This window comes from Etheostoma spectabile, chromosome 2, assembly GCF_008692095.1.
Source record: "Etheostoma spectabile isolate EspeVRDwgs_2016 chromosome 2, UIUC_Espe_1.0, whole genome shotgun sequence".
NCBI lineage: Eukaryota > Metazoa > Chordata > Actinopteri > Perciformes > Percidae > Etheostoma > Etheostoma spectabile.
The window spans coordinates 5,499,716-5,514,547 of NC_045734.1; the positions used below are offsets into that span (position 1 = coordinate 5,499,716).

Genomic DNA, 14,832 nt, shown 5'->3' on the forward strand with positions numbered 1-14,832 from the left:
ACACACACACACACACACACACACACACACACACACACACACAAAGATGAACACTGAGGCCCGTGTACATCTCATGAAGACACACAGAGATGTGATTTACAGAATTGTTCATCTTTTATTCCGGTCTTCAGGGAATTAAAAGCTACATGATAAATTATACAACACACACAGTACAAAAGAGTTTGTTAGTAGGAACTTGTTTTGGTGGAACATTTGCACCCCACAAAAGAAAACAATATTAAATTCAGTTAACTGTTCACACAGTACAGTAACATAAGCAAATTACAGGATACAAGATGCAAGGTTAAACGTCATATTGCTATTACGATTCATCACCATGTGTACTTTGTCCACAGCTATTCTTGCCAATCCGTCCCAAACATCCCAGTTAAGGCTGTAAACATATTCTTTATACAGTACATCTTTAAATCATTCCCCAAAAGAACCAAGCAGGCATCACTTGTTGCACAATCCAAATTTTCTTCAAAACTTGCCATTTTTTAGGGTGTAGCCTGAATAGATTGTCAAAGTGTGTTATTTTCCGTATCAGAAGCGATATTGAGAACAACAACACACAGAAAGTGCAAAGAAAGGGGCAAACGCCTGACAATGGATGTCAAGCTTTGTCCTGGAAATGTACTTCCGTTGATCCAGACTAGTAGTACATCGATATAAACACGTAACAAACACAGACATTTAGGTAGACGTTTCAGATTTCCTTGTAAGTCAACCTATTTGTTATTCCCTGTCTCACAAGCACTCGCCCTAACCCCTACACACACACACACACACTTTCACACAACATGCTTTGCTGAGGTTCAGGGCCAGACATTCCACTCTTCTACATTATTGACCTCAGCTGCTCTGTAATGACAGGCAGGGCAGGAACTTGAATCCCTGCCCTCTGGGCCTACCCCCCCCCCTATTGGTAGCATGCATTCAGATGATTCAGCACACATAGCTCTGAGGTATCATCCTTGCCCTTCACAATTCCTTCACCAATTTTATAACTGTACCTCCAGCTAACTAAGGTCACATTCTCTCCTGTCTTGATTTAGATCCCACCCTACAGACATTTCTTCCTCCTTTTCTTCATATTTTCTGCCACTTAAGTAATCAGATTGCAGACACAGATGATTTCTATTCCTCTCCATACCATACTATTCATCAGCCAATGTTATGTCCACTGATCATCCCTTCCACTGCTGTGAAGCCAGTCTTTCGTCTCCTTCTCTGTTCCCATCTTTTGCCTCGGTGTCTATAAATCCCCTAACCTTTCATTGCTCCCCACTAAGCCAATTCTAGAATTTCCTTCCCTACAGGGTCTTGGAAGAACTAGCAGAGCGTGAGAGAGGAGTGGCGGTCAGATATAGATCTGAGAAGAGAGATCTTGGTCCAAATATCTTCTCAAGGGAGGCTGCTGCTACAAGAGGAATCTTTCTCTGGAGACAGAATATTGGATCAGTGTCTAGATAGCTTGAATGAGGCTTGGTGTGGATAGGAAACAAGCAGCAAGGGGGAGCGATTCTGTCAGTAGAGCGAGCCCGTTAGTTAACGTTTTTATAAGCCTTAACTGAGAGAGATGGATCAGGGACCCCCTACGACATACATAGTATGAAATTAGGTTTTAAAATTAAACCAGGCCTACAGTGATGTGTGAACGGCCTAAAGCCTTTATTATTATTACTATTATTTTAGTGCATTAAATATGTCAAGCGATTAAAAGAACTGTTGGCATGATTTTATGAATCATGTTTTAATGTTAAACATACACAGTGAATCTTTAGGATTAACTGCCTTTGTGACTCCTGTATCTTAGGCTAGTTAGGATATCATGAATGTTTTTTGTTTTTTTCACAATTAGGCTGATTTACATTTTCTAATAATATGTTGGATTTATTCAAAAAAAAATAAAAAAAAGTAACAATAATTTGGTGGGCCCCCTGCAGTAACTCTGAAGACTGTTGAAGATCTCCGGTGTAGGACAAGGTGGAGAGGGTTGTGTTTGTGTTGCCATGGAAACAGTCTCAGTATTTTAAGTAGGTCACACTCTGCTTTTTCTTCCCCTCATGAGGACCTCTGGAAAGATGTAAACGATACAGTGGTCTAACTCCTTCAATGTGAGCCTGGTTCATGATAACAGTTGACTCACTCTGCTACTCTTCCTCTTTGCTTTACCCCTCCTGTCCTCCAGAGGAGAAATACATGACCATACAGCCGCACACCAGTCAGGGGAAGGATGAAGTCAGCTTTGAGAAAGGCGTCACCGTGGAGGTGATCCAGAAGAACTTGGAGGGCTGGTGGTACATCAGGTGAGTAAATGCTGAGGTATAAAAGGGGCCCAGCTCATAAAAACAAAGCAGCTGACGGAACTGTGTGTCCATGCTCAGACACTTGTTGGCTAATATTCTATCCAAACATCTGTTTAAATACAAATGTAAATGATGTTGTAATGCTTTCAATGAATTCAATGTTGTTAAACTAAAGTGTAACTTGATGCCTTTCTAACGGAATATAATTTTAACCCTTTACTTTAGATTTGTCTTTACAAGAGCCAGCAAAGGGAAGGTAACACCGGTAGTCATACTCAGACTCCCCTATCTCCTCACTGTAAGAACTCACTGCTGGTTTTTCAGGGGTAATAACTATAATATCAAGTCGACCCAATTAACATTAATGCTGGGGACATAACCACATCCGGGACTGTACTTTTGTACTTCAAAATAAAATGGAATGCTTCAACAACTCCCAATGATGCCGTAAAAGCTCCTTAATGTCAAATCAAAGTCACATTTGTATACTAATTAGACATGTAAATACATATAGGAAAATTTGGTAACACTTTATAATCACGATCAATAATAGATGGTAAATTGATTGTTAATTAATCTTTAGTTAATTGTCATTTAACTGTTAGCAAACCGTAATTTTACTATTAACAAACAATTACATTATAATGTATACATTAAATGAAAGAAATGGAATCAGTCCAAAGCTTCTTTTTTTTTGTTAATCCAATTTCGGTCCTCAGAGAACATCGTTGGTCGTCAGTGCTGTGATTAAGGCAGCGCTTTACTGCAGCTCTTATCGGTTGCTTTAAAGTTGTATATAATTTTTTTTTTGATTATTTGCATAATGATATTGAGAGTTCCATACAGTGCTCTCCACAGGTCAACTGAGTGCGCTGCATGGGATTTCTTGAATGTGCGTGGCTGTCTGCCTGTTTGTGCAAATATGTGTCGTTTATCAAGCCAGTGTGTATTTCCTGCCAGTTGTTTGTTTCCTTGTGTCCCCGGGGGCTAAAGAGAGTGGAGCTCCGCTGCACAGCTGATTACTATCACATGCTGCCTCGTGGCATGTGACAAACACATGCACACATAAGAGCATGTGCATGCTGACAGTACATACCCACAAACGTACTCACTGTTAAAGGTGCTTATGTGTGATTGGGTGATAGTTGTAGTAAATGGCTAATATCTTTAAAAAGCGCTTGTTCAAACAGCTGGTTGGGAAATTTTCCTTATCCAAATTGAGGCTCTAAGGATAGAGGACAGATTGTAAAGACCCTTGAGGACATGTGTGATTAGTTATTTATGACTTTACAAATAAAATTGGCATGTCTTGCTTTGACACTCCCCGGCCCTCATCGCAATTGCACGAGTTGTTTCAGAGCCCATCGTCCTACAAGAAATGTTGGACGATGTGAGCCGTTTTTATACAGGCAAGTCCAAGCGTGGGCTTTTTCTGTTATAGGGACCTCATTAAACCTACAGGGTTAACTAACAAATCAAAGCACAGGTCAAATACATTTTTCCTAAAGATGGTTTCTGTCATTTTAGGTAGTTCTGATCATGCTGATGTTTGTTCATATAATAATTTTTTTGATAATTCTTTTTTCGTTATTTGATGCTATGAAAACGGGGTAAAACGTCATGATTGACAGCTGAGATTGAGTCATGTTAGCGCCTCTATCCGGGATATTTTGGCTTCCCTTTTGGACACTGGGAGGGGGTGGAGACGTGTCGTCCATCTTCTTTTACAGTCTGTGGTTCGGACATTTTTCACATTAAGAATTAAATCACAATAAGCTTGTGTCAACTTGTGTCAATATGGAAATGCAATACATTGTTAGATCGGTTAGATTCTCCACAATCCAATCGTCCAGTTTAATTTACAGAGATCGTAAGCACCAAAACACAATTCATAATCCTAGTGATCATGCTAATAGTCAAAAGAGATGATAAATCATGACAATTCCCTACCTGTGAGCTGGTCCTAAATGTTAAATCTGGGTTCATTAATGGCCCAGTTACATTTCTCTGGTCTGTAAATGTTCACCGATCGAAAGAATCAAAGGCTTTTTTCATGAATTTTAATCCAAGTTCTAAATATCTCTGTGTGGAGTCCATTGCTAACTGTCTTTACTTGCAGAGGTTTTAGAGAGGTTTGGGGACCACATATTGAAAACTGCTCAGCTCCCATAAGGTTAGGCCTAGAGGTCTTAAACTTTATACAGATGTTGTCAACAAGATGTAAGAAAGTATGTGTGGTGTTTTACATAGTGTGGCATTATGCATGTCTTAGTTATTGTTGTTAAAATGTACATGACTTATTATAGACTAGGGGCAGATAACTGTTTTAAACCATGTTTGATGGTTGATGTAGTGTAGGTGGTGTTTTATCACATGCTAAACAAGCCCCATTTTTGGTCACTAGAATAATTTAGTGTTCAAATGCAGCCTCATGAATGCATTTTGGCCTTGCAGTCTTTCTGTTTACATCTGATGGCTAATAGATGAAAATAGAAGAAAAAGGTGCATTTAATCAGGTTATGGGGACTCCTAGTGGTCGTGCTATTGGATTTATGCAACAGGGAAGCAGAAATAATCACATCTCTTCTGAGCAGTAAATGGCTCACCTTCAGGCAAATGACTAATGGAAACATTATTTATTGTTTCACAAAGCATTCTAAAATGACTCATTTAGCTTAACAATGAATGTTGAAATGTGGGGAAGCAGTATCTCTTTGCATATTGAGTTTGTTTACTTGCCTTCAGCTACCTCCACGTCTGTTCTAGTTTCAATACACAGTATCTTATTTGGTGTATTTTATTGATTACTGAAATGCCAGAAAATGTAGAAATGTGTTTATTCATTCTAGGTATGATTTATGGTCCAACTAATAATGTGTGCCCTATCTTAAAGGGGTACGCTGGTGATTTAGTATTGCACTTCCAACTGGGGAGCTCACAAAAAGCAGATTAATAAATAATAATATAAGAATAAAACAGTGGTAAAAATCATGCAACAGAAGCTAAAATATCCAGATATGTTTGTCCTTTGTATGGGTCAAGATCCAAAAACTTTGGACCCTATATTTCCCATAATGCCTGGTAAATGTCCACATCTTTCAAACTTGTATGCGTACAATTGGTGCAGTGCCTCCTTAAATGATAGAAAACAGGGGAAAGATATACACTATAAAGATATTCTGTCTTTTTGCATTCTACCCACAGATACTTAGGGAAAGAGGGCTGGGCCCCTGCCTCCTACTTGAAAAAGGTGAAAGAGGACTTCTCCCCCCGCAAGAAGACCCTGACAGGCCCCGTGGAGATCATCGGCAACATCATGGAGATCAGCAACCTGTTACAAAAGAAGTCGGTCAGCGAGAAGGACATCCAGACAGACGGAGAGGGTAGCACCACACCCGAGCGCCACATCTCCAAGAGTGAGATCAGTCTGCCCATGCCCTATAACTCTGAAATCAATGCTGAGACCGGCAGGAGGCTGAGTGCCGGCCGTGACACCAACAGCCCATGTCTGGGAATAGCAGCGAGTGCTGCCCTAAATGAAAATAAAGCGAGGGGCGAGCCAGGGTCCCCAGCTGTTGCCAGAGTGGCACCTCACAGAGTGGAAATTGGTGAGCATTTATTGTGTGTTAGGAGACAATCGAGAAGTAAATGCATTGCAGCAAAGAAGAGGAGGATTTGTAGTGTTTGTATCAGACATTAAGACATGTTATTTTCCTTTTGTGTAGGCTTTGATGCTATAGGTAAGCTACATGGTTGACGGTGGATCTAATGGTGATGGTGGTGTAATCTAATTGCATATACTTTGTCACACTAATCTGTGAGACTATTTAACATGGGATTGTGGGCTTGGTGTGTGGATTTCCATTTTACTCACGTATAATGTATGTCCAACTTTTGTTTACTAGCTAAGGTTCGTTATGGAATTATATGTGTGCCTTATTCCTGAGCATGTGTTTTTCAAGTACATAAATTATATTTTATGGAGAAATTGTCACTCAAAGAACATTTCAATTTGCTGATGCAATGGTATAAGTATTTCTTTCTTTGCGCACACAGGAATAAGGAACAAATATGACTCCTTAGTTGTTTGACTTAGGTTAGGTGTATTACAATCACATTTTAATGGGATGTTTTCTTCGTTTGTCAGGGTCTCCAAATCTGAGACAAAAACCTCCCCCACGAAGAGAAACCAACTTGGTAAGACTTCACAACCTACTGCTTCCTAACAATACCCAAGAGGGTTTTCTTTAATATGATTGTTGTTCAACAGAAACATGTACAGTAGGCATCACTGAACTACCTTTGATCACAGTAAAGAATGTTGTAGTACGTTTAGAAACACGGGTTCTGGCTGAAAAAGATTTTAAAAAACAGTAAAAAATACAGTAAATAAGAATATAAACATAAAAAGAAAGATTATTAATTAGCTCCCAGTTTGCCACAAGAGTTGACATAGCAACCATTAAAGCACAGTAACAACACAAGCATAATTTCAGCATGTCTTTGATTATCTGTATCTTCCACTGCCCACACTTATATACTATACATACTGTTATTATTATTATTATTATTATCATCATTAATAGCCTTCATATTATGCCTTTGGTCATACTCATTCTTAAAACATAGTGAGACTTAATATAATCTCTCCCCTTTACTGCACAGGGATTCCAGTTACCCAAGCCACCAGAGCCCCCTGCTGTGGAAGCAGAGTATTACACTATAGCAGATTTCCAGTCCTCAATCTCGGATGGCATCAGTTTCCGTGGAGGACAAAAAGCTGATGTAAGAGGCCAGATCTGCATTGTTGTCACTGAGATTAGACAGTCAGGGCTCATTGAATATGTATGTCAACGGTGTGCTCCTCAGATAGACAGGAAAGCTAAGGCAATAGAGATGCACCGTTGAGATTTGTGTTTGAACGAGATGATGTAGTGAGAATTTGCTCTGCAGCAACTCAGGTAGAGAGATGAAGATAACAGATTCTTTCAAGGTTTTTTTTTTCTATGTTGAGCTAGCAAAATTAACTTTGGTCATTGATATCTTTGCAGTTGTGGAATGTAACTAACTACATTTACTCAAGTACGGTACTTAAGTACACATTTGAGGTTCTTGTAGTTTACTTGAGTCTTTTCTTTTCATTCCACTTTCTACTTCTACTCTGCTACATTTCAGAGAGAAATATTCTAATTCTGACTCCACTTCAATAACCTGACATCTTAAGTGACTTGTTATGTCTCAAATTATTTTCTTTTGCAGACAAAACACATGTAGTTTATAAAAAACAATCTTTATTGTAAATAAAACTATCCAACAATGTCATTTGTATAGGCCTGCAAATAAAGCTGAATTGATTAGCTGACAAAACACGTAGTTGATTGACAGAACTGTTTTGATCGTTTTGCAGTTTTTAAAAATGTAATGATATTTGTGCATTGAGTACTTACTGTACTTACTGATGATACCTACATTTTTATGTTTTTGTATTTTTAAAGTGTGTTATTAGTAGTTTTACTTAAGTAAAGGATCTGAATACTTCTCCCACCACTGTATTTTTTCAAGAAGACTGCAATATGAGATGTAATTACAGTAGTCTTGGAACACCTGATAATCTAACTCTAAACCCTAACCCTTCTATTCCATTGTAGCAAGTTTCACAAATCCTAAAGAAATAAAATTACTTCTTTATGTCTTGTTGTGTAGGTGATAGAAAAGAACCCTGGAGGCTGGTGGTATGTGCAGATTGGAGAGATGGAGGGCTGGGCCCCCTGCTCCTACATCGACAAGCGTAAGAAGCCTAACCTCAGCCGTCGGACCAGCACCCTGACCCGGCCCAAAGTCCCACCGCCAGCTCCACCTGTCAAAAAACAAGAGTCTGAGGAGGCTCCCCTTCCTGCTAACTCTGCCTCTACAATTTCAGAGCCGGCGAGCAGGCCTGTGTACGAGGAACCTGAATATGATGTTCCTGCAATTGGATGCGAAGGTGAATCAGACACAGATTCCCTAAAGGATGAGCGCGCCCTGGATGTGAAGATTAGCAACGTGGTCAGCGACAAGTACCGCTGTTCCCCTCCGTCCTGCAAGGCCTCTCCTCCTGTCTGCAAAGCGTCCCCTGTGTTCACTCATCGAAGAGCTTCCTTCAGGTCTGTAGAGGAGGTTGCAAAAGAGGAGTGTATTTATGAGAATGACGGCTTCAGGCCAAGCAGTGGTGTTGAAAGAACTTCAGTCAAAGGTTCCAGTGAGCCAAATTCCCCGAGGAGCTACCGTTCCTCCACAGTCCCACGCAAGCCCTCAGGATCTTCACCTGTAGCTGGCAGACCCATGAAGACCATGACGCCAGAGATGAACCGGAGAAGCCAGACCCTGGGCAGACACATAGATATCAGCCTCAGGTCACAGGACAACAGCCCCCACTCTTCATCAGATGAATTGAGCAGAAGACCCAAGAAAGGCTCTGTCTTAAGCCGGGATGTGGAGCAGAGAATAGGTCAGAGCCCCTCGACCAGACCCAAGCCTTCTGTCAGACCTAAACCACTCTTGACCAAATCAGAACCCCAGAGTCCTGAGAGGATGGACATCAGCTCTTTGAGACGGCAGCTGAGGCCTACAAGTCAGTTCCGGCCTCATGGCCTCAAACCTACTCGTGGGGACGACTCTGAAACAGCCTCGGTCATTTCATCAGAGGACTCCATGTGTTCGCGCAGTACCTCAGATCTCTCTTCGGTTTACTCCAAAGGGAGCCGTGGTGACTCAGATGTGGAAGGCCCCAATCTCTACCGCTCCCTAGATGCCTATAAGAAGGTCCAGGATTCTGAGATTAGCTTTCCAGCCAGGGTGGAGGTTGAGGTTCTGGAGAAGCAGGAGAGCGGTTGGTGGTACATCCGATGGGGATCCGAGGAGGGCTGGGCTCCCTCGTACTACCTGGAACCTGTCAGACAAGTCGGCGATGCAGTTGGGTTGGACCTAGATGGGCACGGGAGTGGAGGGAGTAAGTCCAACAGCCTGGAGAAAAACGAGCAGCACGTTTTGGCCCTCAATAACATCAATATCCAAGGTCTGAGCCAACAGCATCAAGGCTTGAGAAGGAACACTCCGCCAATTCCTTCCAAGCCTCCGGGTGGCTTCTCGAAGCCGTCAGGGATGGTTAATGGAGGTGTTCGGATGAGGAATGGGGTTCGCCAGGTGGCAGTGAGGCCTCAGTCTGTATTTGTGACCACAACACAGCCAGCTAAGGATTCTCACTACATGACAGGGTCTCTGAGACGAAATGACTCTCTCGGCAGGAGTGATCACTATGGTTCTGGTTCTGCCACCCTTGGTGTCCGCCGAAATGCCTCCTTCAGCACCGTGCGGCCACATGTAGTTGTTGAAAGCCAGACGAGGCCTGCCGAGCGCTCCGGCCTGGGGTCCTCAGGGAGCGCATTCAGCACAAGCAATGTCCAGGACCCCCTTAGCAGAGTTAACCAACGCAACGGCATCCCTGTGTCCACAGTTCGACCCAAGCCCATAGAGAAGAGCCAACTGATCCACAACAACCTTGGCAGGGATGTGTACGTGTCCATTGCTGACTATCGTGGTGATGAGGAAACAATGGGTTTTACTGAGGGCACCTGTCTCGAGGTGTTGGAAAGAAACCCCAATGGTTGGTGGTACTGCCAGGTGCAGGACAGCCTGCTTCCCCGCAAGGGCTGGGTCCCCTCCAACTACCTAGAGCGGAAAAAATAAAACCAACCCCACATTCTTCCCCTACCCTTTCCCCCTCCTCCCCCTTTTGATGTCTCCAAGGACGTCGGTGGCATCACTCTTTAAGAATGTTACCTGCAATCTCCCGTAAGCAATATGTCCTTGAAAAATGTACATTTATGACTGTGTGTAAAAAGAAAGATGTTTAATCTGATGAGGAAGGACACTTTTTAGTGCTGGTTTACTAAAATGCATACAAAGGGGAGTGTAAAGATTTTAAATATTTTGCCTGGGATTGAGAGACAGAAATGTCAGATTGGTCATTCTTGGGTGAGGACATTTGATGAGGACAGTATCTTTGAGATAACATGGTATGAATGGGAGTCATAACCTCTTAAAGAGGTTTATGTCATGTAATACAGAAGTTGAGCAGGGTAATGGTTATGCTTATTCCTGCCCATCACTGAGTCTGATGGTCGATAAGTGCCTTTTGTATTTGATTACCTGAATGGAGGTCCTAAATGGTGGATGGCAAAACATGAAATCAACCAAATCTTTTAAGAGTGCCATAGGCCTATGAACACCACCAATAGTAATTCCATACCCAGTTAAGAGCTCCACTATAGAATGCAAACAAAGTGCAAAGTTTCGATCTAAGGTTCTTTAATTCTTTCAACAGCAGATTAAAGAAAGAAAAACTAGGATTTAAGTGACTCAGTCACCAGAGAATTGATTTGTTTCAAGCCTCAAGTCATCAAGCAAAACTAAAATAACTTTTTAATCTCATTATCAGTTTTTTTTCTTCTTTTTTTGGTTTCATTGTTGATGTTATAATGCCTTGTGTTGGTGCAAGTCTTCCTTAGAGAATTATTTCTGCTTTCTTGTGACATCTGTTTATCCACCGACAGCCTCGAATTGGAAAAGTTAAAGCTCCTGCCTCATGTCATGTACCAGCAGACACTGGTAACATATTCAGGTGCTCAGGTTTCATAAATTGGCATAGTTTTGTCATAGATCATCAAACCTCGGAAAAATATGTTAATATTCATGCTTTTAATCCCAGATGTAACTATCTGGGATAACAAATGTTTTAAAGAAAACCTGTGAAACTTGAAAAATAACAGTTACATGTTTTAGTTTTCTGGAAAATCAAAGGAACAACTTGTAACTTGTAACAAAACCACCTCATATCCAACCTCAAAATATGAAAACAATTAGTTTACAAAGGTTTACTGTAGTGGGTAGTTCCGGGAATATTTGATTTGTATATATTTTGTTTTGTATACATATAATAATACCACTGTTGTGGAGATGTATTGAATACATACTGGAAATGCGGTGAAATAATTGAATCCCAGGGACATATTTGCATAGCATTTATCCCAAAATGTGACCAAACCAAAGAGAAATGTCATTTCATTGGCTATTGTGTGTGATTTTACTATTTATTTATGGTACAAGTAGTACAGTTTATTGAACAACATGCTTAAAATGCGAGAAAAAAAACAGTACCTGGGAGCACACATTTTCTCAAAATAAAAATAAAGTAAACAAGTAAGTTGTAATAGATATTGGTGCAGTATGGGTTTTGACATTAAATAGAAGACATAGTGTATCAATTTGTTTCAAAGTTTAGGGATTTTTTTTACATCTTCCAAATTATACTTAGGTTTCATATATTATATTATAAGATCATAAAAGTAAAACTTACCAATCACCTAAAAATACCAAGTCAGAAATAATTCTCCCCAAATGCAGGAATTAAATATGAGAATTTCTGAGCTAAAATCCAACTTTCAAAATTCAAATGGCTGATGTTCAAGACTGCTGAAATACATTTTCTAATGAGTGGTGTGAGCTCTCTGTATGAGGCTGAACACCAACTCTTTATTATGTTTCTGCTGGACAGTATCACAGTATTAAAGTACAGTACCTGCTAGATCGCAGTTATCTATTTTAGCGAAAACCATATTTGTTGTTTTTGTTTGTCAATTTGTTACTCTGTGATCACACAGCGGCAATAACGAGGAACGAAGTGGTTCTGTTTTGTGAATTAGTGCCCTTTAAACCTGTTTTTACGGTGCATTAATATAAAGATGCAGTAAATACTCAGCATATTATTTATTGAATACGTTTTGGTAACTATTTAAAGTCAAAGTTGGACTAGAATTGGAGAAATGGAGATCTCTTGTGGGAGGTCAAAGGTACTACAACATGATTTTTATCCCATCCACCAGGCTTACCGGCCATCCTACCTCAGTGCAATAAGAAATGCACTGCTGGTCAGTGAGTCTCACTAAAAAACTGTACAGCATTTTTCTTTTTTTTTCTTTGAAAGCTTAGTGCAGCTAAAATATTTTTGTAGGTCTTGTATTGGACCATAATTTATTTTTTTGAAAAATTTAAAAGTTTCCTTTTTTTTCCCCCTTTATGCTGCGTGCTGCAACTTTAGCAAATCATGGGCACTTCCTTCGTCTTTATTGTGCTTTACATAATGCCTGATTTTATGTGTATTTATTATAAATAGTTGTATGTCTTATTACGGTTTGACAATCCCCATTTCCCCCCACTCAAAATATTAATGTAAAGCATTATACAGATTATCCTTGTCACACAAATTGGACTTCATTCATCTTAGTATGCAAAATGCTAACCCAGCAGTCAACAAAAAAAAATCTAAAATTTCACAATTTTGTCAAATATGTGAGGAATCTCCATTCATTATGGAAATGGATGTATGAAAATGGAAAAGCTAACCATATGAGTACCTAAAAATAGGAAATTAAGAATTAGGATTTTGATACTTCCGGTCTGGCAACAAGGCCCCTTCCCATCGAGACGAAGGCATTATGTAAATGTGTTTAATCACTTTGTACATTACATCCAGCACATATTATAATTGCATATTGCTTGTTTTGATTTAGGCTGAATTTACTTGGCTGAAATAGCAAGGGAATGGTTCTGTATCAAGCATACGTTTAGCTGTGTAGGATCTATCTTTATTCATGCTTTTACCTTCTTTCTTTTTTTTTGTTATTTCCCCTTTTTTGTCAAATTCTGAAATGTATCCGCGATGAAATGTGCAATAGATAAGAAACACATCATGCTTCAACAAGAGGAAAAATATCACATGTCTAGGAGAAAAACGTGAACCATGCCATTACATCCGTTGGGAGTAGATATTCCCAATCAAACTGCCAGTCATGAGCTTTTGCCATCATTTCAAGTGTATAATTTTAAGTCAGTCTTAAAGAGCAGATGTGAAATGCTCTAAAAGCATTGGAGAACTCATTGGACCAAAGGAGTCATGTGTGACATCTCATTATCTCCTGACGTGATGGACTTTTATACCAACTAGCATGAGGATCTCTGCTCCTCCTGCAGAGGACAGGGATCTGTGAATGGCATGGCAGAAACCCACTGACACATTCTGTATTGACATTACAGCCTTCTGTCTCGGGTCTTCACAGATGGAGAGTCATGGGCCCATCATCAGGGGCCTCAGTGGCCCTGCTCTGAGCTGTCACGTTCGTGCCTGAATGGAATTTTGATAGTTTCTCGTTTCTGTGTTGTTGTTGTTGTTGTTATCTTCTTTTTCTGTTTTGTTTTTCTGGAATGTGTCCTCTCTGCACCGACGCCGAGGCCTCTTTTGATATTTACCCCCTCCATTGTCAAACCAAGTCAGACTTCTCACAAATCACCAGACATTTGGAACCGTCGACGGGAGCATCTTGGCGGTAAACAACAGAGCGGGGAGATGAACGCCACTTCCGGCCATTTCAGTTCAATCCATCAACTTCCAGGATGTACGCCAAAAAATAGAAAAAAAATTCTCTTTGCTTAACCCCAGGCAGGCCTTATTCATGTGCTACAGGGGGATATGTCATTGTGCTCAAAACTTCCTGAGTGTACAGGCCAATACATAGAGTTCCCTCTATAGCGGAGGGGGCTAATGTCCATAAATCCTTTTGTTGGGATAGTTTGTAGTTAAACTCTACTTTAGTGGTTATACTACTCTGATTTGTCTTGCCGTCAGTAAGATGAGAAGATTTATGCCACGCTCATGTCGTTAAAGTCACCCTCCACTCAAACATCTCAGCATGATTCTGTGACATCACAAATGGAAGCCACTCGTGGTCCAGTGTGCAACCATTGACTGTAAAGACAATGGACGTAGCAGCTGAGACATCACACATTGGTTTGTGGACTGACGGTTTGGCAATTTGGCCGTCGCTATCTTGGTTTTTTGAAACCAAAAGGTGAGGTTTTTTTGGACGAGAGTGTAGAGAGTGTTTGTTTACTGAGGTAATAAATCAAGGAGGAAGTAGGGTCATTTTCTCACAGACATCTATTGAAACGGTCTTCTTTTTGGAGCCAGTTGAGTCCCTCCCTGCTTGAAATGAGATAGAATGCAGGATTTAGGTACTTTTCATTTCATAGTCCCCGAAGCTCTGTCTATTATTTTACAGTCTATGAGTCCTTAGATTTCTTTCCTTACACTGCATCGTCGGCTCCTCCACTTTCCTCCCTTTCTTGTGTCTTACTCCCTCCCAAAGAGGTAGCTTGGTAGAGACACCAGGAATGGGAGGAGAGAGGAAATGAAGAAGCCAGTAAAAGTAAATACAATTGTAAGGATTTTGAACAAGTTCATTTAACTGCTTTGTTGGGGGGAAAAACATATCAGACACATTATCATTCAAAGCAGAGTATTTATATGTCTTAAACGAGGTCTGTAGGTAATCCTTAAAGGTGCCCTGCCACATGTACTTCATTACTTTTGTGGTAATGTCTGAAGTTCTACCATAGACTCTGTAACTTGGTTACCTTGTTTCAAGCC

The 14,832-nt window shown here is 40.5% G+C and overlaps 1 protein-coding gene and 1 long non-coding RNA gene across 5 annotated transcripts in view; one reads left to right on the forward strand and one right to left on the reverse strand.

Moving 5' to 3' along the window:
• sh3pxd2aa (SH3 and PX domains 2Aa) overlaps positions 1 to 13,134 on the forward strand; it is a 167,093-nt gene extending 153,959 nt beyond the window's left edge. For 3 of the 4 annotated variants that reach the window (XM_032527006.1, XM_032527012.1, XM_032527026.1), the window contains 6 exons: positions 2,195 to 2,312; positions 5,517 to 5,920; positions 6,038 to 6,052; positions 6,460 to 6,509; positions 6,978 to 7,097; positions 8,016 to 13,134. In XM_032527006.1, coding sequence (XP_032382897.1) covers positions 2,195 to 2,312; positions 5,517 to 5,920; positions 6,038 to 6,052; positions 6,460 to 6,509; positions 6,978 to 7,097; positions 8,016 to 10,037 — 2,729 coding nt within the window. In that variant the 3' untranslated portion in view covers positions 10,038 to 13,134. The remainder of the gene's footprint in view (positions 1 to 2,194; positions 2,313 to 5,516; positions 5,921 to 6,037; positions 6,053 to 6,459; positions 6,510 to 6,977; positions 7,098 to 8,015) is intronic. The other variant, XM_032527019.1, reaches the window with a different exon arrangement.
• LOC116696668 (uncharacterized) overlaps positions 5,320 to 14,832 on the reverse strand; it is a 15,202-nt gene continuing 5,689 nt past the window's right edge. Inside the window, exon 4 of the long non-coding RNA XR_004333802.1 lies at positions 5,320 to 5,390. This is a non-coding gene — a long non-coding RNA (uncharacterized LOC116696668). The remainder of the gene's footprint in view (positions 5,391 to 14,832) is intronic.